The sequence below is a fragment of the Lycorma delicatula genome, chromosome 2 (genome assembly GCF_047948215.1).
Source record: "Lycorma delicatula isolate Av1 chromosome 2, ASM4794821v1, whole genome shotgun sequence".
NCBI lineage: Eukaryota > Metazoa > Arthropoda > Insecta > Hemiptera > Fulgoridae > Lycorma > Lycorma delicatula.
In genome coordinates, this window is record NC_134456.1 from 206,035,346 (window position 1) to 206,058,301 (window position 22,956).

The window sequence follows — 22,956 nt, forward strand, 5'->3', positions numbered from 1 at the left end:
TTTAGAACATTTAAAAGAATGTACAGTGAGTTTCAGCGAATTACTTAGCTTGCTGTGACATTTATAGAAAAACAAAATTAAGAGAAGCTGTGGTTGCTAAAGAGCAGGTAAATGTCATCCTACTGTTTTTTACCATAGAAACAAAGTACGAGGATTTAAAATATAGTTCAGCTATATCATTATAGCTGATGGCTTTTTTCAATATTGTTTGAAGTTGACCTATTGGTCCAGCAATGCTACTAACATCATCCAATGATAAGAAGAAATGGTTAGGAATTCTAAATTGGATGGTTTGTTTGTTATCTTCCGTCCTAACATTGGGATAACAAATCTAGACACAATACAGTTTGATTGCATGGTTGACCTGATCGACCACCAAGTTGGGTAATGTATAGAGTAGCCTTAACAATAACAAAATTAGCCAAACTTAGTAACAATATTCAATGGATGAAGCCTTTACTTGATGAAAATCCATCATAACAAAATATGTTTTTTGATTATGTTATATATATATATGTATATTTATAAATGAATGTGTGTATGTTTGTTTGTCCCGTATGCGTTGCTGTACCATTCATCCGATTGCGATGAAACTTTGGTGAGTTGTTGGACGCACGCCCGCGAAGGTTTTTGAATTAGTTTGGGGCCGCTAGGTGGCGCTGAAGTCGAGACATTTTGAAAATTGTATTTATGATCCGATTTGGCTGATATTCAGAATATACGTTAGTTATATGAAAATAAATATTTCTGCAAAAAATGTAAATGGGGAAAAAAGGAAGAAGAGAAGAAAGGAAAAAGGGAAAGGTTACATTATTTTGTGAAGTTCCGTAATGTTCAGTTTTTTAATGTTTTGTCAAACTTTCTTTTGTGTTCCTTTAATCTACATATATACTCAAACCTAGCAGTGGCAAAGCATTGCCGAGTCAGCTAGTATTGTTATAATCATATGATTATAATATTCTGTATACAACACCTGATAAAGGTATTGTGTGCTTAAACAGCTGCCATTTTTAAAATAAATTTTCTTAATAGAAAAAAAAAATGTTTTCATTTTCCTTTTGTTACCAGTATTTGTCTTTTATAGTATATTGTATCCCAAACGTAGTTTTTAAAAGTATTTTCATTAAACAACATATTGTATCCCAAACTTAGTCGTAGTTGATTACGGTTCGTAGTTCACTCGCATTCTCACTAATACGAACGTATGATGTGCAGTAAACGTAATTTTCTCTGCCATCAGCTGGTTGTCCTTTTGAACGTAGTATGATTTTGTGGTACAACTATAGGTGTTCATAAAACTGGGAAATGACTGTTTGTTTTGACTAAATTTTTGGCATTTCGTTATTGATGGTATTTTTCTTACACGACAAGTAAGGGTTGTGTACTTAATTTTGTTGCTTTAACTTCGACGTAGACTAATCGAGATTCTTGTTTTGCCTTTTAAGGTTATGTTTTCGTTGTACGTTATGTAGCGACAATTCAAAATTATTAGAAGTGATTAAAATTGTGTTCGTGGTATTTTTAAAAGTATAAGTATATTTTCAAGACATTGAAGAATTATGAATTGTGCCAACAAAATTTATTTAAAAAGAATTTGCTTTTGTTTTAGTAAGATAAAAGGAAATGTGCTGTGGAAAAGGACGAGTTGTTCAAATACACAATCTTTAAAACCGATTAATAATTCATATTTAGATGTACAAATTATTTCAGATGGGTGCCGTCGGTTTAGCCTTGGTAAGAATTTCATACTGGTTTCATTAGGTATATTTGAGTAGGCTGTAGAAAATTATTTAAAGAAAATATGCATTTCTTATTTATTACTATTAATAATAATTATTTTCATATTATAATAGTTTATTAGACCACTTCATCCGTGATAATCCACTATTTATGATAATCTTGACTTGTTAAATTGCTGACCTTCTGTTTTGTGTTCATCTTTGTCAACCCAGCCCAGTATTACCACAGTACACAAGGATCATAAGAAATGATTACCCTTCCAGTAATATAAGGATTTAAATCAAGGTTTTATATTTCAATGCTAAAGTAGATATGATCTTAAAATGAATTAATTTTAAATGTTTAAGATTGGAAATTACCAATAATCAGACATGTGGAAATAAGTGAATTGTGGTTTCTATTTGCACTATTATTACTGTAATGATTATTTATATTGTAACATTTTATTTTAATTTTTGTTATTCTATTAGGTTTTTATTTATATTTCATGTTTTTTTTTATTTCGGGCGTTTTTATTTCATTTTTAATAGTGAATTTTTAAAATTTAGTTTTTTAAATCACATTCATTGTATTTGGGTGATAGCGTTGAAGCAGTTTTCTACCAGAAAAAATCCAGATGTTTTGATAATGAAATTTTCTGAGGTGTATGCATTATTGTACAATAACTTTCTTTTTTTTTCCTGTTTAGCCTCCGGTAACTACCGTTTAGTTAATTCTTCAGAGGATGAATGAGGATGATATGTATGAGTGTAAATGAAGTGTAGTCTTGTACATTCTCAGTTCGACCATTCCTGAGATGTGTGGTTAATTGAAATCCAACCACCAAAGAACACCGGTATCCACGATCTAGTATTCAAATCCGTGTAAAAATATCTGGCTTTACTAGGACTTGAACGCTGTAACTCTCGACTTCCAAATCAGCTGATTTCGGAAGACGCGTTAACCACTAGACCAACCCGGTGGGTTTATTGTACAAGATCTGGAAACTAGCTGATTTTTGCAGGTATGTTTTTTGTAATGAAACTTGATTTAAATGAATGTTAATGATAATTTAATACATTACTGCGGATTGCCTAGCAAAAATTAGCCGCAATTACCTTTAATTAAATATATTGTAATTAATTCATTTTAACGAATTGCAAGTACATTTTTTTAAGTGAATTAATAAATATCATTTGAAAGAAAATTATGTGAAGAATGTAAAAAAAAATATGGTCACAACTCTGTCAACTGCAACCTTCAAGTTGCCAGGTGTAAACAGGTATATTATTGATAATTATTTACACTCTTCATGTTTTTCAAAAAAATTATATACTAAACTGAAGTTTAATTTTTTCTGTACATTATAACACATGGTTGCCTGTAAAACAATGACCACAAGTAGTGGTTGCCATTATTTGAACTAATTGCTTTCTGTCTGGATGAGTGTGAACGAGAGAGAAGGAATGCACACACTGCTTCATGTTGTAAATGAGAACACAGCACGACTATCATGTACAGAAAAAATTAAACTTCAATTTAGTATATAATTTTTTTGAAAAACATTGAGCGTAAATAATTAACATACCTGTTTACACCTGGCAACTTAGAGGTTGCGGCTGACAGAGCTGGCAACCATTTTTTTTTTTATATTCGTCACCTCATTTTCTTTCAAATGACGTTTAATTCACTTAAAAACAATATATTTGCAATTTGTTAAAATAAATTAATTACAATATATTTAATTAAAGGTAATTTTTGGTATGCAACCCAGCAGTGTATATATGTATTAAATTATTTTTAATCATTCATTTAAATCGAGTTTCATAATAAAATAACAGATACCTACAGAAATCAGTTGCCGTATCTTAGACTATTACTTTTAAGTACATTGATGAAGTATCTTGTTATGTTCACAAGCAATCTGCTTGTGAACCGTAGAACATTCATATATAAACATAAAAATGTGTTTAAACTGATAATTTGAGCAATCTGCTTTAGTGATTTTCTTTGTAAAACATATTAAATTATGATTTTTTTTTGTCGGTTAGATGACTGGTTTTGTACTATACTCCATTACTTTTTTGCTCTTTGCTAGTCTATACCTCATCTGTTATATCTCATGTTCTCTTATCTGTTAAATAAATTCCTACCTTTGTCTTAGTTTACATCTTTTGTGTTCTACTAAGTTATCTAACTGAATGTCTTAATATATGGCCCACTAACCTAGTTCATTTTTTAAAAGCTTGTCATATATTTCTCTTTCTTCTATTTGGTCATAAAACCTCTTCACTTTGAATCTTATTGACCAAATTAATTTTCAACATTCTCCTGCGATACATTCTGGATACTGTCCTAATCTTTTTCTTTCTGTTTTTCCTATTGGCCATGTTTTATTATAAAGACCACATACTTCTGTGTACTTATTAAAAAGTAACTCTTTATCTCATTCCTTTATGAATCAAAACTTGCCTTACACTGTATCAACCTGAGGTTTCACCATATTGATGTTTAAACATAAGTGCCAGTAGAATTACTGGTTTGCACATATATGAACAACTTTATTGTATGGGTAATTTTTTAGAACCAGAATTTACATTTATTAATGTATGTATGTTGACTTCTGGAAACTCATGGCTGGATGGATGTTAAAATTCAAGTGATTTTGTAACCCCCCCTTGTCTGAACAATACAAGGTGTAGAAAAAAGAGTATTGGAGTTTTAAAGCTATTTTATATCTCTTCAACAGTAACTTACAGTAATGGATCACAATTAAAATGAGAGAGTAACTCTTACAGATTTTTCTTACAAGTATTCAATATGATCACCTTACATCATGTTGCACACATCCAACCAAAAGTAGAGTTCGTCCCATACTTAATCAATATGTCTGGAGTAATGGAAGCAACTGCTTCAAGCCTGTGTTTCAAATCAGGTTGATCAGTAGCTAATGAAGGCACATACACCAATGCTAATACAATATACCATTAAATTAAGCTATTATCAAAAGGTAATCTGACATTTATTAAACCATTCTTGGGGTTATCCACTTTTTAATATCAATAATGGTTCCAAGTTTCACTACTGATTCTGCAGATACTATTATCAAGTGGCAGACTATCCCATGATTTATTGTGTCTCCTCTTATTACCAATGATCATTAGCATCTGTTCTTTATACTAGACCAAAATAAGGTTTAAAACTATAAGAAAAGATCTTAAAATGATGCAACTCCAGAAGTTTCAGTTTCGTTGGAGGTCTCAGTGTTTCTATTTCTCCTTGAAATGCACTTGTTACCTTCTTGTATATGGCATATGTTTGATCATCAATTTTTATAATACACTAATAACTTTCCATTTTATCGGAAAGTATTAATCTTGTAACTATTAACTGCCATAACTTCAGTAGAGTTTGCTATTGAAACTTTGAATAACTGTGGCATCAAGTTTACCTCATGTCATTTAGATGTAGTAGCTTGTTAAGTATTTTATAATTTTGTATCAAAAAAAGTTCTAAAAAGTAGAAAAAAGTTTTTAATTGCAGCTGAATCTCTTCTTCGGTTTTCACAGACATACACACAAAAACTGCTTTTAAAAGAAAATATGCCAGGTCAATAGAATTGAACATCCAATATCTAATCCTGGATATATAATAACATTATTGTACTTAAATTACAGGTACAGTATATACTGAGCATTCAGTATTAAATTCATTTTGGAATTCTAAGGAAGTTTTTGATTGTAATAATATATCTCATCCTTTCCTATCTAATTTGGTTGAAATAGATTTCTGTAGAGGGTTCAGTTATATTTAACTTTTTTTCTTTCTAGGCTATCAGTTCAATTTTCAGCAGTAATCAGCTGCTGCACAGGATTACTTTAACTGAAATAACACAAATCTTCAACATCCAGCTGAGCACTCCTCTTATATACTGAAACTCACCTTATGCAGACAAAAGGTTTTTCATAGTAAATTTTCTAGACAAGGGATATTTCATTGAATCACTTTTGAAACCAATCGAAGATTGGTTCATTGTTTGTTAGTAATCATATTTTCATACTACTTTGTAAGATTTCGACAACTCCCTACCTATTTCATTTCATATTAATGGACTACTACACCATATGCTGGTGGTTCCTTACATATTAATTATAAGTTAGTTAAATGAAAAATTTAATGACAAAAACACAGCTTCACACTTACAAGAATCTCATAACATGAACATTTTCAACACCAGAAAGTGTATGGAGATTGGAACATATGAAAAAGTACTGGGAGGACTGAACAGCCCGAACAGTTCCTTCAAAGAGACTTTGATATGGACCGACTAAACTGACTGTATGGGGTCATAAAAGATGAAAAAAAAATTATCAGTTAATTATTGTGAATCCTTTACATTCAAATACCATAAAAGTTCGTGTTTGTATCCTTCTTTTCAATAACGAGAGACAACGGATTATTTTAAAAAAATTTATCTTTGATGCATGTTTGGACTATGAAAAACATCTTTTGTCTGAAAAGCTGAGTGCATTTTAGCTATTTAAAGATCGACTATAAGTTGTTTATTGATTTAGTTAAATCTATTTGCTGTCTGCTTAATTAAATTAAAAGTGTTTGAATTTCAAAGCTCTCCTTCTTTGTGGTCTAATGCCCTTTTGAGTCTTCTATCACTCCCATGGGGGAGGAGCTGTGCTGGTCTCTAAGTTGCTGCTGTAAATATACATGTATTACCATGAAGTTGTCTCCCAAGAATATTTTTGCTGGAGGGTAATTTTTGGCTTTTGATTGCAATGGTGGCAATACAATTTTGAAGATCAGAAGAACCAGAAATATATTGGATGATTTATTCTGTGAATGATTTATTTACTTGTTTCTAGTTTTGAAGTCATTAGTTATTTAATATTCATGATGCAAAAAAAAAACAATGAAAAATATAGTTTCACTTTTACAATGAAAAATAAAGTTTCTCACGTCTGACTAATTTCCACATTATTTTTATAATACTAGAACATTAATCTCAGTCACTTTGTATTGAATTTATCAAATTAAAATCTCAACAACGTGAAAAAGTGGAAATTAAAATAAAGTACTAAAGAAAATTGTTGATTATAACTAACTGGAAGATCTAGCCAGTCCCAAAAATAATTTTATTATGTTACCAATATTGTAACCATTGTTTCCAGGGACACTGGACATCAATATATATATATATCTATATGTAGTGATGATAAAAAAATAGTATGTAGTGATAAAATATCAGTGCTTGCAATGAGTTAATATTTACAAATTATATTAATAAGATAATAGTAATACGTTTCTTAATATAAAAGGATGTCAGTCAGTTATAATTCAAACATTTAGTACTATCCATATTAAATAAGCAAAAATGACCATAGGTCAATGAAGTGTCAAGAGTGGAGAGGAGACCATATGTTCAATCTCTTATCAGCCACGGCTTGACAGAAATATCCCTTTCTTCCCATTCTCTTCTTTAAACTCTGCCTAATAATACAGATAGAGACTGCTATTTTTAATCAGAAAATTTTATGAAATGTAGTTACTTGTATATATCATTCTTCTCATTACCATGGAAGCTTCCTGAAAAGTTTCAGAAAAATTGAAAAACATGCTTGGCCATAACTGCATCACAAACACACAAGAAAACAAAAAAATACTAAACATCAAGATTAAATAGGACCTTACTTCAGCAGACTTGTGAACAGACAGCTGTCTTCACTCCCTGTATTACAGAATTATTCAAGATGCCATGTTGCCCGGAGGAAGTTTTATATTGTATAGGATGTGTTTCTCTACTTTTTCAAATTTATGTAAATAAGTTCAGGTCTCTTATGGAATAATGCTACATAAATTGTTTGAAAAAACTGTTTGCTTGCTGTCATGCAGAAAATAGTGTTTTTCATTGCTCCATTAATTACCATTCCACAACCATTCTACAATTTTTTGTTGAAGCACTGACATTTGCTGTTCTTACCAAAAGTTTGAGAAGGAGTTAGGATACACGGTAAAAAGAGTCTTTCAGTTACTTTTCTTGGGTTGTTACTGTCCTTGCTCAGTCAGATAAGTAAAGTTGAAGAATCACTCTCCTGGTATCCAGTTCAAAAGTACATTCTGTATTTGTTACAAATACAGAGCTGTAGATAACATTTATTATTGTGTTTTTAGATTGGACACAAGTGAAAGATTCTATAGCTTTATTCTTGAAGAAAGAGATGGGTTTTCAAAAATTGTTAAGATGTAAATAATTTAAATCATGTTAAGAAGTAATAATTTACCTTCTTTCTGTAAAATCTTACGAATACAATCATTTCTACTTATTTTAGGTTTAAAAAACATAATCATTGACAGTGGTGGCTTGTAGCTAAAATTAGTGGGGGTGCTGTTCCAGAAAATTTTTTTCTGGGCTAAATTTTTTTCATGGTTAAAACTTTCTGTAAAATAAAAGAAACGAAAAAAAAAGAATCAAATAGAATAGCTGGAAGCAGTAGAATAATCTAATTCTACACTTAATCACATTCAAGACTATGGTACACAGTTTTTAAGCACAACACACGGAGTAAAATAAAACTACCTTCCACCAGCACGCCAGGGTGTTGGCACTGTCTCTCCCTCACAGCTTCGCATGCAGCTTCCTATGTGCAGAACAGCCAAACACCATGCCACTGGAATTGTGAAGCGCACATTTTCATGCAAAGATTTTTGTAACTTTTTCATAAACTGGGGGATGGCTACTTACATTAAGCTTAAGGCTTATATATTGCACAAGTATAAAGAAAAAAGAACTCCATTATATTAAATGTTATCGATAATATCAAGCAGAAATAGGGGATGCTGCAGTTCCACAGTGCCTATAGCGAGCCGCCACTGATCAATGGCATTCCATTATTTTTTGGTAAATAAAAAGATATGTTCAAATTCTTTAAAAATTATATTTAAAATAAATAGTTATATCCTAAATTCAGAAAAATTTTTACAAAATATAATTTAGAAGCATTTTGATTGAATATATTGAGCAAATTTAATTGGTTTATCAAAACAACAGTTTTGCAAGTTCAAATTTTTATATGGAAAAGTTACAGCTGCTCAGCAATGATATTTTTGATTTACTATTGCTTGGTTGTTGAACTTCTGTGATTATATGAAATGCTGAAGAAATGAGTTTGGTATCATTTGTATAATAATCTGATGTATTTAATATAATTATCTACATTTATCAATTTATGGGAATTACACTTTTCAACTATTTTTTTAATGGGATTTTGGCAGTTAAGTTTACTCATGGTGTGTCGATGACTTCTTAAATTTATTAAAAACTACTTTTTAAATTTATTTACACTAAAAATTCTGTTTTAGTTGCTAGGTAGGTTTTGTTTTGCAACATGTTTATAAAAAATAAATCTTTATTTAGTTTTTTCATATTTTTGAAGATAATCTATTAATTATTTATTAATTTTGATGTGTATTTTTAAAGTCTATTGATTTTTTCAGATGTTTCTAAAGGTTTCGGTAGAAGTTTGTCATATCCAGTTAATAATAATGGACAAAATAAAATATCACTTGGAACATATGGATTACCATCTACAACATTACAGTGTTCATTATTACCTGTAGACAGTTTTAAATATTCTATGAATATAAAAGATTTCATTAGAAGTGGAGGTTATCATTACTGTAGTATTAGATATTCAAGTACTAATGGTAGATGTAACTACAATAAAAATACAGGTACTAAACAAACATCATCCTCAGAGACATTGCAGCATTCTCTTGCTGAAGGTGAAGAAAAACTAGGCCTTTTTCAGAAGTTTAAGAAAATGTTCAGAGATTATTGGTATGTTTTAATACCTGTCCACTGTGCGACCTATGCAATGTGGTTTACTGGATTTTATTATATGGCTGAAAGGTATCATCTTGATTTAATTGTTTATTTTGTGTATTTATATTTGTTGTTTATATTTATGACTTAAGGAAAAGGACCATGTTAGGTAATGTAAAATGTTCACTACTCATAAATTTATAGAAATACACTTCAAGAAAATCTTGTCAAGACGTTATTCCAATCCCTTCATTAGTGGTACTCTGTTAGAAATTTACTGTCAACTCAAAATAAATTATAATTTATAATTATTATTTTTAAATTAAATTTATATTATAATTTATTAATGCTAAGATAGAAATTGGACTTTATCATGCAGATAAAGTAGTGGATTCATGGATTTTCCTTTGAAAATTTAAAAAGACTAGGAATTTCTTTCTAAGAAATTTTCATCTCTGTTCAAGGAACGGTTAATTCTGAAATATTGCCAAATAGCATCAACATGATGGATAATGACAATATATATGAATAGTCGCAATATTATTGTGTTCAACATAAGGCCTTGATCAATGCCATTATGAAAAGTCAGATGTTGATCAGCTGGATAGGAAACATCCTATCCAGTAAAATTCAATATTAGATTGACTAGGGAGGCTTTAATTTTATTTAGCATAGCCTGTTAGCATATATTATACAGAGTGTCCCATATAAAACGCAACCCAACCTTATATTGGTAGGTATTGAAATAATAAAAAGGCATGTGTAAATGTAAATGTAATTTTTATTATTACCATCCATCACCTTACATTTAGAGTAAATGTTGGAAGTGGCCGCCATCTTCTTGAATACAAGCTCCAATTCTTTTAACAGCGTTTCTTGCAACTTTTTTCAAAGTTTGTGGCTGGATATTTAATACAGCTTGTTCAATATTGACTTTTAATTGTTCAAGTGTTCGTGGTTTGTTGCTGTAGGCTTTTTCTTTGAGGTAACCCCACAGAAAAAAATCCACCGCAGTCGAATCTGGAGATCTTGGTGGCCACAAGCCTCGACCGATAACATGATTACCAAAGAATTCCTCGACGAAATCAGAAGTTGAACCTGTGTAGTGCGATGTTGACAATATTGTAGCCGTTTTTCTTTGTCGGGGTCAAGAAGTCAATGAACCATTTGAATGCGATAAGGTCGTAATTGTTTGGTCACCCGATGAACAGTCGATTTAGACAAATTAATTTCAGCAGACAAACGTCTGATCGATTTATTTGGCGAGGCAAGTAATCGGTCTTTGATTTCAGTGACTGTATCTGTATTCAACACTGATGCAGATCTTTTGTGTTCCTTGTTATTAACAGAACCGGTCTCTCTAAATTTTGCGACTAACCTTAATATTGATGTTTTGTTAGGAGCTTGGTTTATCTGGGTACTTATGGCGAAACAAATCTTGCACTGCAACTGCTGATTTCGTACTGAAGTACGACTCAACGATGAAAACATGTTCATCTAGCGAAAACACCATCTTGTCTCTAGCAATACACTGAACGTTATGATTGCTTTGTTGTTACTATTGGTAGTGTTCTACTGCGTCGCCGTGATGTTCAGATGTTGGATGAGTCCATTTCAGTAATGAGTAGGGGAGTAAGCTTGACTTTTGAAATTTCATGGATGAGTGATTAATGGGTTGCGTTTTATATGGGACACTCTGTATATAAAAATATAATTCTAATTTTTGGTTACCAACAACTGTGAGTAATTAATTATGTTCAAGCGCTTCTGGAAATATTATTTTCCATATTTAGGAACATATGATGATCGAGTATATTCTTTTTCTGAGCCTTTCTAGGAGTTCTTTATAAAAACATTTGGTTGACAGTTTGTCCTTGGGACAAATTCTTCATGAAATTGTGTGAATCCCTGTATTGTCAAGAAAACAAATCAGCATGGACTTGATTTTTGATTTGCTCATTTTAGCTTTCTTTGGTCGAGGAGAAGTGTGATTGTGCCACTCTTTAACATTCTGTTTCTGGATTGTACTCGAAAATCCATGATTCATCACCAGTGATCACACAACTACTGAAGAAACCTGGGTCATTTTTGCTGCTGTTGAGCAGGTCAGGGTACATATTCTTCCGATTGTCTTTCTGTTCAATAGAATGTTTTTTGGCACCAACTTGGCGCACTCCTTTCTCATGCCCAAATCTTGAGTAAAAATCTGATGAAGGGTAAAATGATTCAAATTTAACATCAGTTTCAATGTTACTCAGTGGTTTGACTTCACAAGAGCCCGCACTGTTTCCACATTTTCCTCAGTTTTTGATGTTGAAGGGGCCTCCCTGAGCAAAGTTTTTCTTCCACTGCTTTCCGTTTCTCCAAAAATGCTTTGTGCCACCAAAAAACCTGCACTCTTGATAAGGAATGTTCCCCAAAGGCTCAAAGGCAACTTTTAGTTGGTCAAACTCTGCCCCAAGTTTAACACAAAATTTGATGGCACATTGTTGCTCCAAATTTCACTGTTCTATTTTCATACCAACTTATCACACTCAGTAGGATTATGTAGTTACCGCACGAGGTGAAACTTTCACTAAGTGTCTGGGAGTGGCTGATGCACTAGCTACGTGAAGGGGGAAGCCTATATCGCTCCCATTGTTGCCAGTTTCATTACTTTTCTGCTATACCTCATACATAACTTCCATGCTCAGGATTTATATTAAAATAAATTTGTTTTATGTTTATTTAGATATAAAGAACCATTAATTATGAGTAGTTAGAACTTATTATTATAATAAAAATAAAATTTAGATGAGATGACCATCTAAATTGGTCTGTAGTGCCAATTTCAACTTTTATCAATCTGATGGGCTAAAAAACATAAAAACTAAAACTATTTTTTTCTTTGTGGAATTCAGTTTTAGCTGTCATCTCTGATTTACTCATGCTAAGATTAGTTAATAAAGATTCAATTATAAAAATTAAAAAATACGACTGCCAAAAAATAAAAATAAAAAATAAATTGAACTAAAAAAAAGAAAACAAGATATGGAAATTAAGGACTAAACATAGTTTTGCAGTATTTAATTAAATAAAATAGTGGTTGACCAATCAACTTTCATAGAGTTTTAATTTGTAAAAATATATTTTCCATGTTGTAGAAATAGCAGATATTTATGGTTGTCTAATGATTTAATTCTCACCAGGTCTTACATTCATAAGAAAATTTTTTTCTTCAATGAAAATATTTAAATTGGGGTCTGAATGGTGATTGTCTTATATTAAAAAGTTCTGAATAGTAATTATTCTTTATTAAAGAGCCTCCGATTGCATTTAAATATTTTCGTTAAGGACAAAATTTCCTTTTATCAATGTAGACAACCCTAAATGCCTGCTATTATACCTACAACATGAAAAATATATTAAAACTGTCTGAAAGTTGATTGGTCACTCATTATCTTGTTTAAATATTGCCTAACGATGTTTATTCCTTTATTTCCATATCATGTTTTCTTTTTTTAATTTGATTTATTGTCATTTTTGTAGTTCAATTTATTTATTTTTTTATTTTCTGGCAGTCGTATTTTTTAATTTTTATATTGTTTTTATTATTTATTACTCTTTGGTGATCATAGAGAAAAATTCACGATTTGAAAACTTATGGATATGATGTATTTAACGTACTGAACTAAATGATGAAACTATAGAAATTTCAGTTTATTTATTTAATTGGTGTATACTAATCTAAACTTACAGATTTCTCAAGCGATTGAGTTCCTTGAGATACTTTTTATTTTGCGAATCATGGAAGCCAAACAACTATTGGCTAAACTCTCTTATTGTCTTGTGCAACTCAGTGCTGCATAGACCTGGCCCCTAGCAAAAATTTGAATGCTCAGATTTACGACAGGTCTATCTCGGATAGTACCCGTAGTTTATGCACTGTCACAGCTCAGCACAATATTAGTGGCAGCATACACCATTCCACTTTGCCCTGTCTCCCTAAAGCATCAAATTCAATAATTCAAACCTCAATCCGATGCTGACAGCATTACCGCTAATCGTACTGTCATCAAACTCTACAAAGACCATTTGTTGGAGCTTACTGGGCTCAAGCTAGTCTCAGTGTAGCACAAGCCACTCGATTTTTCTCTGAGTATATCAGTTAATTTTTGTTGAACAAAAATCTGATAGAAAAAACAAACTTCAATAGATTACAAACAACAAACTTCAATAGATTTTTATTCTGGTTGAACAAAAATCTGATAGATTAACAGATTTTGTGTTATGCTAGCAAATACCCCATTTGAATTTTGAAAGTTGCAATATAACAACATTTCCAAGTACCATGATCTGTTAGATCGAGAGTGTACTTGATGCATGTAGAAGTTAGCCTTCAACCTATTAACAAGCCCCATTTGAATTTTTAAAATTGGAAGATTGTTTGCAGAGATCTTATTTGCACCTCTCAAAACAGCACCCTATTTGTTACCAGTTGATGGTGATTGGTCTCGCTGTGCACGAGGTGCTTGCATGACCTCATCAATCTAACCTTACATGGAGTCCCCAAGGGAAGCCCATTAAACAGAAATTTTTTAATATTATTTTATTTTATGTAAATTTAGTTGTATAATTTTTGTAATATTATTCATTCGATAACTATTTTATCAAAATATTATTTATTTTATCATAACTATTAATGTTTTGGAGATATGTAAATTAACAGAATAAGCTTTATGATAGTGGCTAGATTGCAGATGTAAGTTTTGATAAAATCTAATAGGTTTTATCAATCGGTGACTTAAACAAAATATAACGTATTACATACAAAAATGTTTCTCTTAAAAAATCTCATTAAGATGTATGAGCGTTTATTCATATATATGTTTTTTATTCGGTTATGTTTACATTATTTGTTTTTTATTTCATACGGTATTAAAAATATCTCCTTTGCCACTTTGGAGTAAAAAAGACATATTAAAATGGTGTTTTGTTTTTTTTTTTTTTAGTGGTGTTGATATTGCGTCTGTCCTGCAGTATTTTCATGTGAGTGAAAGTCTTATTGAACCATTTAAGAAAGGCCATTTTGAGAAGGCCGGCTACTTTGCAGTTGCTTTTGCATTATGTAAATTAGCTGCCCCTCTTCGTTATGCAGTTACAGTGGGTAAGATATTAAAAGTTCTATGTTGTGTAATATTCTTCAGTTTGGCTGTAAGTTTTATTCTGATATGACTTGCATGTTTCTTGACAGGTTTCAAGAGTTGTAGGTATGATTGTAAATTTGCTTACTCTGTGAGACTGGAACTTATTGAAGACTGTTCTTGCAAAGAAAGGATATGAGCCAAGGATTAAATTCAAGTATTACAAACCGATTCTTGAAGCTCTGGGTTCACTTGATACCTGTTTCTATACAAAGGGGTAAATTCAGGGAATACAAGGCAAAAATATGTAATTTCAGATTTCCGGTGACTGCTTCCAGTTTATCTCATGTTTTAATCTTGACTTTACAAACAGTGACTATATTATGCCTGTACAGGCCAAATGTTGGCTCCTATTCTAAGCAATAATTTTTCATAAACAAATAAGCAATAAATTTCATTTATTATCCTTAGTAATAATTAGTATTAAAAATGTAATTTAACAATACATTTGTATACTGAAAAAACTTGGTTGTAATCATTAAAATAAATTTTGAAAACTTAAGTCAAGGATTGCATATATATATATGCAATAAAGGCCTTTTTAGCCATGTAAACTGGACTCAAAACAAAATATTTTATATGAAACATTTTTCTTTTCTTCATTACAGGAGTAGATTTGTTAAGTTTAGCAGAAATCCCCTGAAACATTATCATTCCAAGAATTATGATTTATACACCAAGCATTATTCTATCAAATTTTTGATGTAATAAGATTTAAGTCAGAAAATCAGACCTATGTGAAGTTATTTGTAATTTTACATCTTCAGAATGTAAAATTTTTACATATATCTTTTATATTTATATATATATATCCACTTATATATCTTATATTATCTCAGGAATTGTTTAACCTCCAATCATGAAATCCCACATGATATAATGAAATTCAATGTCTCCAAAGGGTAAACGTTATGTAAGTGTTACTTGTAAAGGGTCCGCCATGGAAAACAGATGTTTTTTAAGTTGGTATTACGCATCTGGTAGGAGTTGGAGAGGGGAGCCAAGGCCGGTGCGTCATTCGTCTGACCTTGCAGTTTATGCTTGTTCATTGTTTAGTTGCCATCATGCCTCTTTGGAATGTAGAGCATCGCGTTTTCGTGTAAGACAGTTTTGTGCGGAGCGGCGAACAGTTACGGAAGTTCAACGTCTCTTTCGTCAAAGGTATTCCTCGGCATGGAGATATACCGAGCCGAAACACCATTTTGCGATGGTTTAATACCCTTCGTAGTGGAGGTAGTCTAATGAAAAGGCAGCCACTGGGACCACGTCGCACAGTTCGAACTCCGGAGAACATGGAACGTGTTCGACAGGCTGTTTTAACTAGTCCAAGACGTTCAGTTTGTAGGCATTCTGTAGCACTACAAATATCCAATAGTTCAGTGCGGCGAATTCTACACCGAGATTTAGGTTTTCACCCTTATAAAATGTCAGTTGTGCACAAGTTAACAGAGGGCGACTACCCACAATGAGCAGCTTTTGCTGAAGCGATGCTCCAAATTTTGGAAGATGAGCCCAATGTGATTTTGATAACGAGCGACGAGGCTCATTTTCATCTCAATGGTGTTGTGAATCGTCAAAACTTCCGATACTGGGCCTGTGAAAATCCACGCACTTTACATGAATTACCATTACACAGCCCCAAAGTTATGGTGTGGTGCTGCGTCGGGAAATTTGGTATCGTGGGACCCTACTTTTTTGAGGAAAACGAGAACACTGTAACCGTAACAGCTGATCGTTATGTAAATATGGTGAAAACATTCTTGAAAACTGAGCTGAGACAACGATGAATCAATCTGCCAGATGTTTATTTTCAACAGGATGGAGCTACGGCCCATACTGCCCGAGTGTCGATGGCTGCTGTTAGACAAATGCTCCCTAATCGCGTTATCTCCAGATTCGGTGATCTGCATTGGCCCCCTCGCTCACCAGACCTTTCGATGTGTGATTTTTTCTTGTGGGGGTATTTAAAGTCTTTGGTGTATGACCAAACCTTGTACATTGGCCGAACTGCGACAAGCGATAAAGCAGAACATCGCTCAGATTGATCGTCAACTATTGGAGAGAGTGGAGGCTAACTTCAGAGAGCGTCTCCACATTTGTCAGCGTGAAAATGGACACCATCTTAACGATATTATTTTTTGTACATAGGTAAGTCAAACTGCATATTCTCAGAAACTTATTTCTGCCAATAAATTATTTTTTAACCTTAAAATAGTGGTGTCGTTAATTTGTAAAACGTCTGTTTCCCGTGGCGGACCCTTTATAAGATATTTAACTCATAAAAAGTAATGTTATCTAGTGCAGTAAGTATTATTGGAAAGAAAACAATGTAGATTTTTTTTAAATGTGTATATTTCAATAAATGCATCGATCCTTAAAATTGTTATTTTAGGTGTTTCTAATCCTAAAAGACAGTGTTTGTAGTTCTTAAGAGTAATTTTTAGCTTTATTACCGGGAACAGCTTAAATAATAAAAAAAGCTGTATATTAATGCCTGGAAGGCTCAGCAACATCTTTGCTAGATTATTTTCTACCTTTTTAAAATGTTTGCTCTTATGTCTAAAATTTTTTTAAAGCATTTTTTATATTGATTTCAGGTTTAACAACCGTATCTATAAAATATTTAAAATTATGGGGATATATTAAGCCAATGCCGAAAAAAGAACAGCTGAAAGTAATGTACAAAGAACGTAAAGATATTATTATGGAAAAAAAGCAACAGTTGCAGGATAATATTTTTCAGCGAATAAAAGATATTGAAGATGGTAAAAGGAAATTTCATTCAAAGCAAAAACCTCCTGAAAATACATGATTTTTAGGGAAATAGAAATTTTATTTGTTAATTAAATGAAATTTTTTACATGCAGGTCCAGTTATGTAATTAACTGCACAAATTAAATAATGTCAGTCATTTATTTAGTCTGTTTATATTATACAATATCAGTGATACATATGTATGGGGTTTGACCACTGAGCTTTTAATTTTTAATGATTAACTTTGAATTTTTTTGAGTGAAGAGTAGATGTTAGTTCAGTTTATGAAGTGGAAGGTAATCTTTGTAATTGCCTTTAGGAATAGAAAGAATTTGTGTAGATTCAGAGAATAAAATTTTTATTTGGATGAGAATAAGGTATATAATTATAATTATATTTCTTTTTATTTTAGTCAAATCTAAAGAAAAGCTCTTTTGTAACTTTACACTTATTTAAAGAAGCATTCATGTATGTAGTTAGTTGAATTATTCCCATTTTCTGTTATGCAGTTTAGTCATATTTAAAAGAAAAATAAATAAATTTCTTTATTAGGTTATTTCTTAGTGATGTTATCTCATTTGTCCAGTCTTAATACAAAAATTTACTTTGCTTACTGCAAATAACATTTAGAGGATTAAATTAACATGATTATTGAAAGTTAATTTTGTTATTTTGGGCCTTATTGTGATTGTTTCTTCTTGCATTTGGTTAACCAAATCCTTTTTAGAAATGCTAATTGAAGATAATTATAGTGATATGTATAAAATAACTACCTATGTCAAAGATACAGAATTTCTTTTTACTGGCGATAAGCATAATGAATTTTTATTTTTGCTTGAAGTCAGTATTATAAATTACTTATTATGCTTTGCTGCCCCTTCCAGTTGTTGTGTATTGACCTTACTGACCATCCACAGTCAAAAAGTTTGTTATCAAATTACTAATTTATCAGTTCTGCAGAGGTAGTAGAAATATGATTTAAAAACTCTAATCATATGGTCAGCAGGAAGCAAATGTCATAGTAATCACAGAGTTAAAACATTTAAAATTGTGTGGAGGAATTTGGTCTTGTTTTCTGACTACAAAATTGAAATAAAAATTGTTTTTAATGGGGAGAAATCAGTCAATAATTAGTGGTCTTATAGTATTTAATTAAAACTAAATGAAGTGAATGTGTAGTAATTTATAAAGAAAATTTTGTTAGTAATCAGTAAAATCATGTAGAGTGCAAATATATTACTATGAATTAAATAAAGTGATAATAATCTTATAGAAAAGAAATTAATGCAGAATGCATATTGCAAAGGAAAATTTTGGAAGTAAAATGAAATTATGTGTTCATAAAGTAGTACAGGAAAATACTTTATGAATATTTTCATATTGCATTTTCAGTAAGACTGTCAGTGTATTCTGAAAAAAATAAATACTTGTAATAAAATATTTTATTGTTTAATGTTGTAAGTTTTTGTAAATCTCTTTTTGTGATATAAAACACAAGAACAATTGTTAAATGAAAACTGTAAAGCTTTTTGACAAATGAGTTTTAACACTTGTATCATTGTATTTTCTATAAAATGTTATATAGAAATCTATATTCTGCATTTGTTAAATGATATTTTTAAAAAATATTTCATATAATTATGATATAGTTAAAGAAATTTTTTTCTCTTGTCTTCATGTAGATGTTCCTTTAAAATTCAAAGAATATTCACTATTTAAGAATAAGTCACCTTTATTTAATCATGAGTTGTGTGCTTTTTGTATAGCCTTTCTGTTTTGCAAAGCTTTTCACTACAGACAGCTAAACATCATTATTGATTTCATTACTTCAGATATTACAAGATTGTATTTTTTTTCTATATGATCATCAGTTGTTCATTGTTTTAATTTTCTTGCTATAAAATTATTTTTGTTTCTATTAAAAAATGATGTTGCTTGTTTTCTTCGCAAATATTTTTTGGCAGTCACAAATATCTGTGTTTATTTGGCTAATAAAATAAAATAATTATCCTTAAATGCTGTATTGTATGAAAAATAGTTATTCACAGTAAAAAAAAAAATTGTTTGCTTGATTAGTGTATGAGTAATTTGATCAGACATTTGCTCATTGACAGGCTTTTAAATGATATTTTTAAGATAAATTTCTTTTACTTAATGTGAAAAATTTATTTCTACACATTAAAACTCATAACTTATAATAAATATATCTCTGATTTTAAAACCAGAAAATGTAAAAAAGTCTATTGCAACTTTGAAGCAATTCAGTTTATATCAGAAATTTTTGTTTCATTTGAAAAAAAACATTTTGGCAAATCAGTTTATGGTTTTAGTGATAATATAACTTTATTGTGCAATATTTAATTCAAATCAAACAGTGTTTTCATATTATTTACTTTTTAGTGTATTTAAATTTATGGGATTCTTATAGTTATTTGAAAAGGTATGAAAGTTTAATATTTTTTTAAAGAATGCCCATTTTACTTAAATAAAGTAGTTTTCAGATTTAATTATTTTTATCTTTGCTTTATTTTGTTTGTGACTTTATTTGATTTTGTTATTCTAGTGTGATCTATTTTCAATTCATTTTAAATAACAGAAGAAAACTAAAAGTTATAAAACTATTCAATTTTTGTGCATACTGTTATAATTGGGCCTGGATCTTTTTTTTTGATTTAATGAATGCATAAGATGTGTGATTATTATAGAATCCTCTAACGATTTCTGCATGAATGTTTGTGTATAAAGCTAAAACAAAAAAAGAGTAGTGTGAAGAAAAACCATATGATTTTTTTACTCAAATGATATTAATGATCATATTTAATGATTAAAATGTTAGTGAAAGTAGTCTGTATAAAATTTATAACCCATGTTTTATTGAATAATATAAATAATTAATCCCCTTTGTTGGCAAAGTTATTATAAATGAATATTACTAATGCAGCCTTGTATTTTTACTATATTTTATGCTGCAATTAATCAGTTATTTTGTTAATTTTTAACCATTTACCATATATATAGTGTATGTCCTTAAAATTGTTATATAGTGATTTCAAAGTGGTGTTGTATTTTGTAATCTGTGTTATGAAAATACTGTTTCTTTTCCTGGAGTTGCATAATTGGCCAAACAAAGCAACTGGATAAAGCCATGTCTATTATTCCTCATAAAATTTATTCTTGTTAGACATTTTGCTAAGATAATCAATCTGTTTGTAAAATATTTTAGGAAAGTGTTTTGCCAGATCGTTTTCCAAGTCTATGATTGGATGACTTGTGTATTAGAATGTTTTTGTTATTTTTTATTAGAAATTGCATTTTTATAGTAATAAAATTTCAATCTGATAGAAAACATTTGAGAAAATTCTTTTAATATTTACTGATATATTATTTATGATACTTAATGATTACCATATTTCTAATAGAACACAATTCAAAATGTTATCTTCTGCAATGATATTTTTTTTAAGTTCTGCAGTAATAGATGAAAAGTTAAATGCTAATAGCTGTATGAGGTAAAATAAAAAATCACTGAATATGAAAGTGAATGTAAGCTATTTTCTTTCAAATTAAGGCTTTAGTTCATTTATTGTAAGGTATTAAGTTGCCTATAAGGGTAAAAGTAGTTCAGACTGATGCAAATATCAAAAAATGTTTAGATTAAATAGAAAAAAAAGATAAAAATGATGTATAAGTGAATAAACATTATTTTAGTTGATTGTGAAAACCCATTGGGTTGGTCTAGTGGTGAACATGTCTTTACAAATCAGCTGATTTGGAAGTCGAGAATTCCAGCATTCAAGTCTTAGTAAAGGCAGTTAATTTTATATGGATTTGAATTCTTTGATTGAGGACACCGGTGTTCTTTGGTGGTTGGGTTTCAATTAACCACACATCTCAGAAATGGTCGATGAGACCGTACAAGACTACACTTCACTTAACAACATCCATACATATCATCCTCATTCATCCTCTGAAGTAATACCTGATGGTAATTCCCAGAGGCTAAACAGGAAAAAAGGAAGGAAGGAAGTTGATTGTGAAAAAAAAGTTGACAAAATATTTTCCTCGATAGTAGAATTTTTTTACTTCCAGATTGTTATAGTGAGATATTGCCTTTCAAACTTAATTTTTTTCTTGTTTATTGATGAATAATTCATATTAAATGAATAACAGTAATTCATGTTAAAAGATTATTCAAAATTTAAAATACATAAACAATGTCATGTTTGAAATTTGAACTGAAAAACTCAGCTTCATATAAATAGCAGGAATCTTTCATAGCACTGGTTACAACCACTTAATGTACAGAAGGCCTTTGGATTGATCGTAACACTATATCATGTTAAAGATAATAAAAAAATACACCAATTGAGATTTAAATTCCAGTTCTGGAATCTTACATTGGTAGAGTTATTCAAGAAGACAGGCAAGTTGCAGTAAAAAGAAATAGTTTACCCCATTTAGGATAAGTTGCAGTAGGTAACCCATTCTATTATATGGAAAGACAGCTCTAAGAAAAAGGGACAATTCAAAAGTATTATTTGCTTATCTGTACATTATTAAATATGATTTATTATTTTTTTATATTGTGAATATATTTTAATATAATAAACATATTTTAATTTATAATATTTCAAAATAGTAATTATTAAAAATTGTGTTGATCACTTGTTTTAATTAATAAAAATTTTATTTGTATAAATGATCAGGAAATTTCTTTGTGAAGTCTTATGAGAAATTCCTACTGAAACTTTAATTATTTTTTCTTTTTACTTTATTAAAGGTTAAAGTGTCATTTTTTAGACTTCACCAGTAATGGACTTTCGTTAAAGATCAGCTGAATTATTTTTCTTCTTAAAAATATGTGATTGAAAAAAATTTGTCACATTTATTGAAGATAAATTGTGAAATTTATCTTTTTCAATGATGAAATTTGTGAAAACTTAAATTCAGTGATTAGTATTTTATTTTAAAGAGCACATCATGACTATTGTATAGTTTATTTTTTATGTACTATATGATAAGTTAACCTTTCAACAGGTACATGATGTTTCTTTGTGCTTTATTTTATTAGTAATGAGTAATAATAGCTAGTGGCGGTGTTATTTAAAAATGTACCATTATCATTTGTCTGATTTTTAAAATGTAGATCATTCAGTAAGTATAAAATTATGATTTAAAATATACCTAAAGAAGTATGATACTTCCAAAATCATGAAGGCATCAATCAGTTAAAGCTCTGGTTGACAATTACTTTAACAATAACATGTTATCTCAAAAAGTGCACTTTTAAAGAATATTCAAATGCAAGTTATGTAAAATTTAACAAATGGGTTGAACAGTTTGTCAAAATGGTTTGAGTAAGTGTAACTGATAACCAACATTGATGACCAATTAAGATTTAAATTCCAATTCTGAAATCTTGCATTGATAGAGCTATTCAAAAAAAGACAGGCAAGTTACAATAAA

At 30.2% G+C, this 22,956-nt stretch overlaps 1 protein-coding gene across 1 annotated transcript; it reads left to right on the forward strand.

Moving 5' to 3' along the window:
• The first annotated feature begins 1,190 nt into the window (after window positions 1-1,190).
• LOC142319608 (uncharacterized) lies at window positions 1,191-22,192 on the forward strand. The gene is made up of 4 exons (XM_075357084.1): window positions 1,191-1,734; window positions 9,226-9,640; window positions 14,545-14,699; window positions 17,334-22,192. The coding sequence occupies exons 1-4, from the start codon at window positions 1,560-1,562 to the stop codon at window positions 17,546-17,548; spliced, it is 960 nt and encodes a 319-aa protein (XP_075213199.1). The 5' UTR covers window positions 1,191-1,559; the 3' UTR covers window positions 17,549-22,192.
• Window positions 22,193-22,956: the final 764 nt, after the last annotated feature.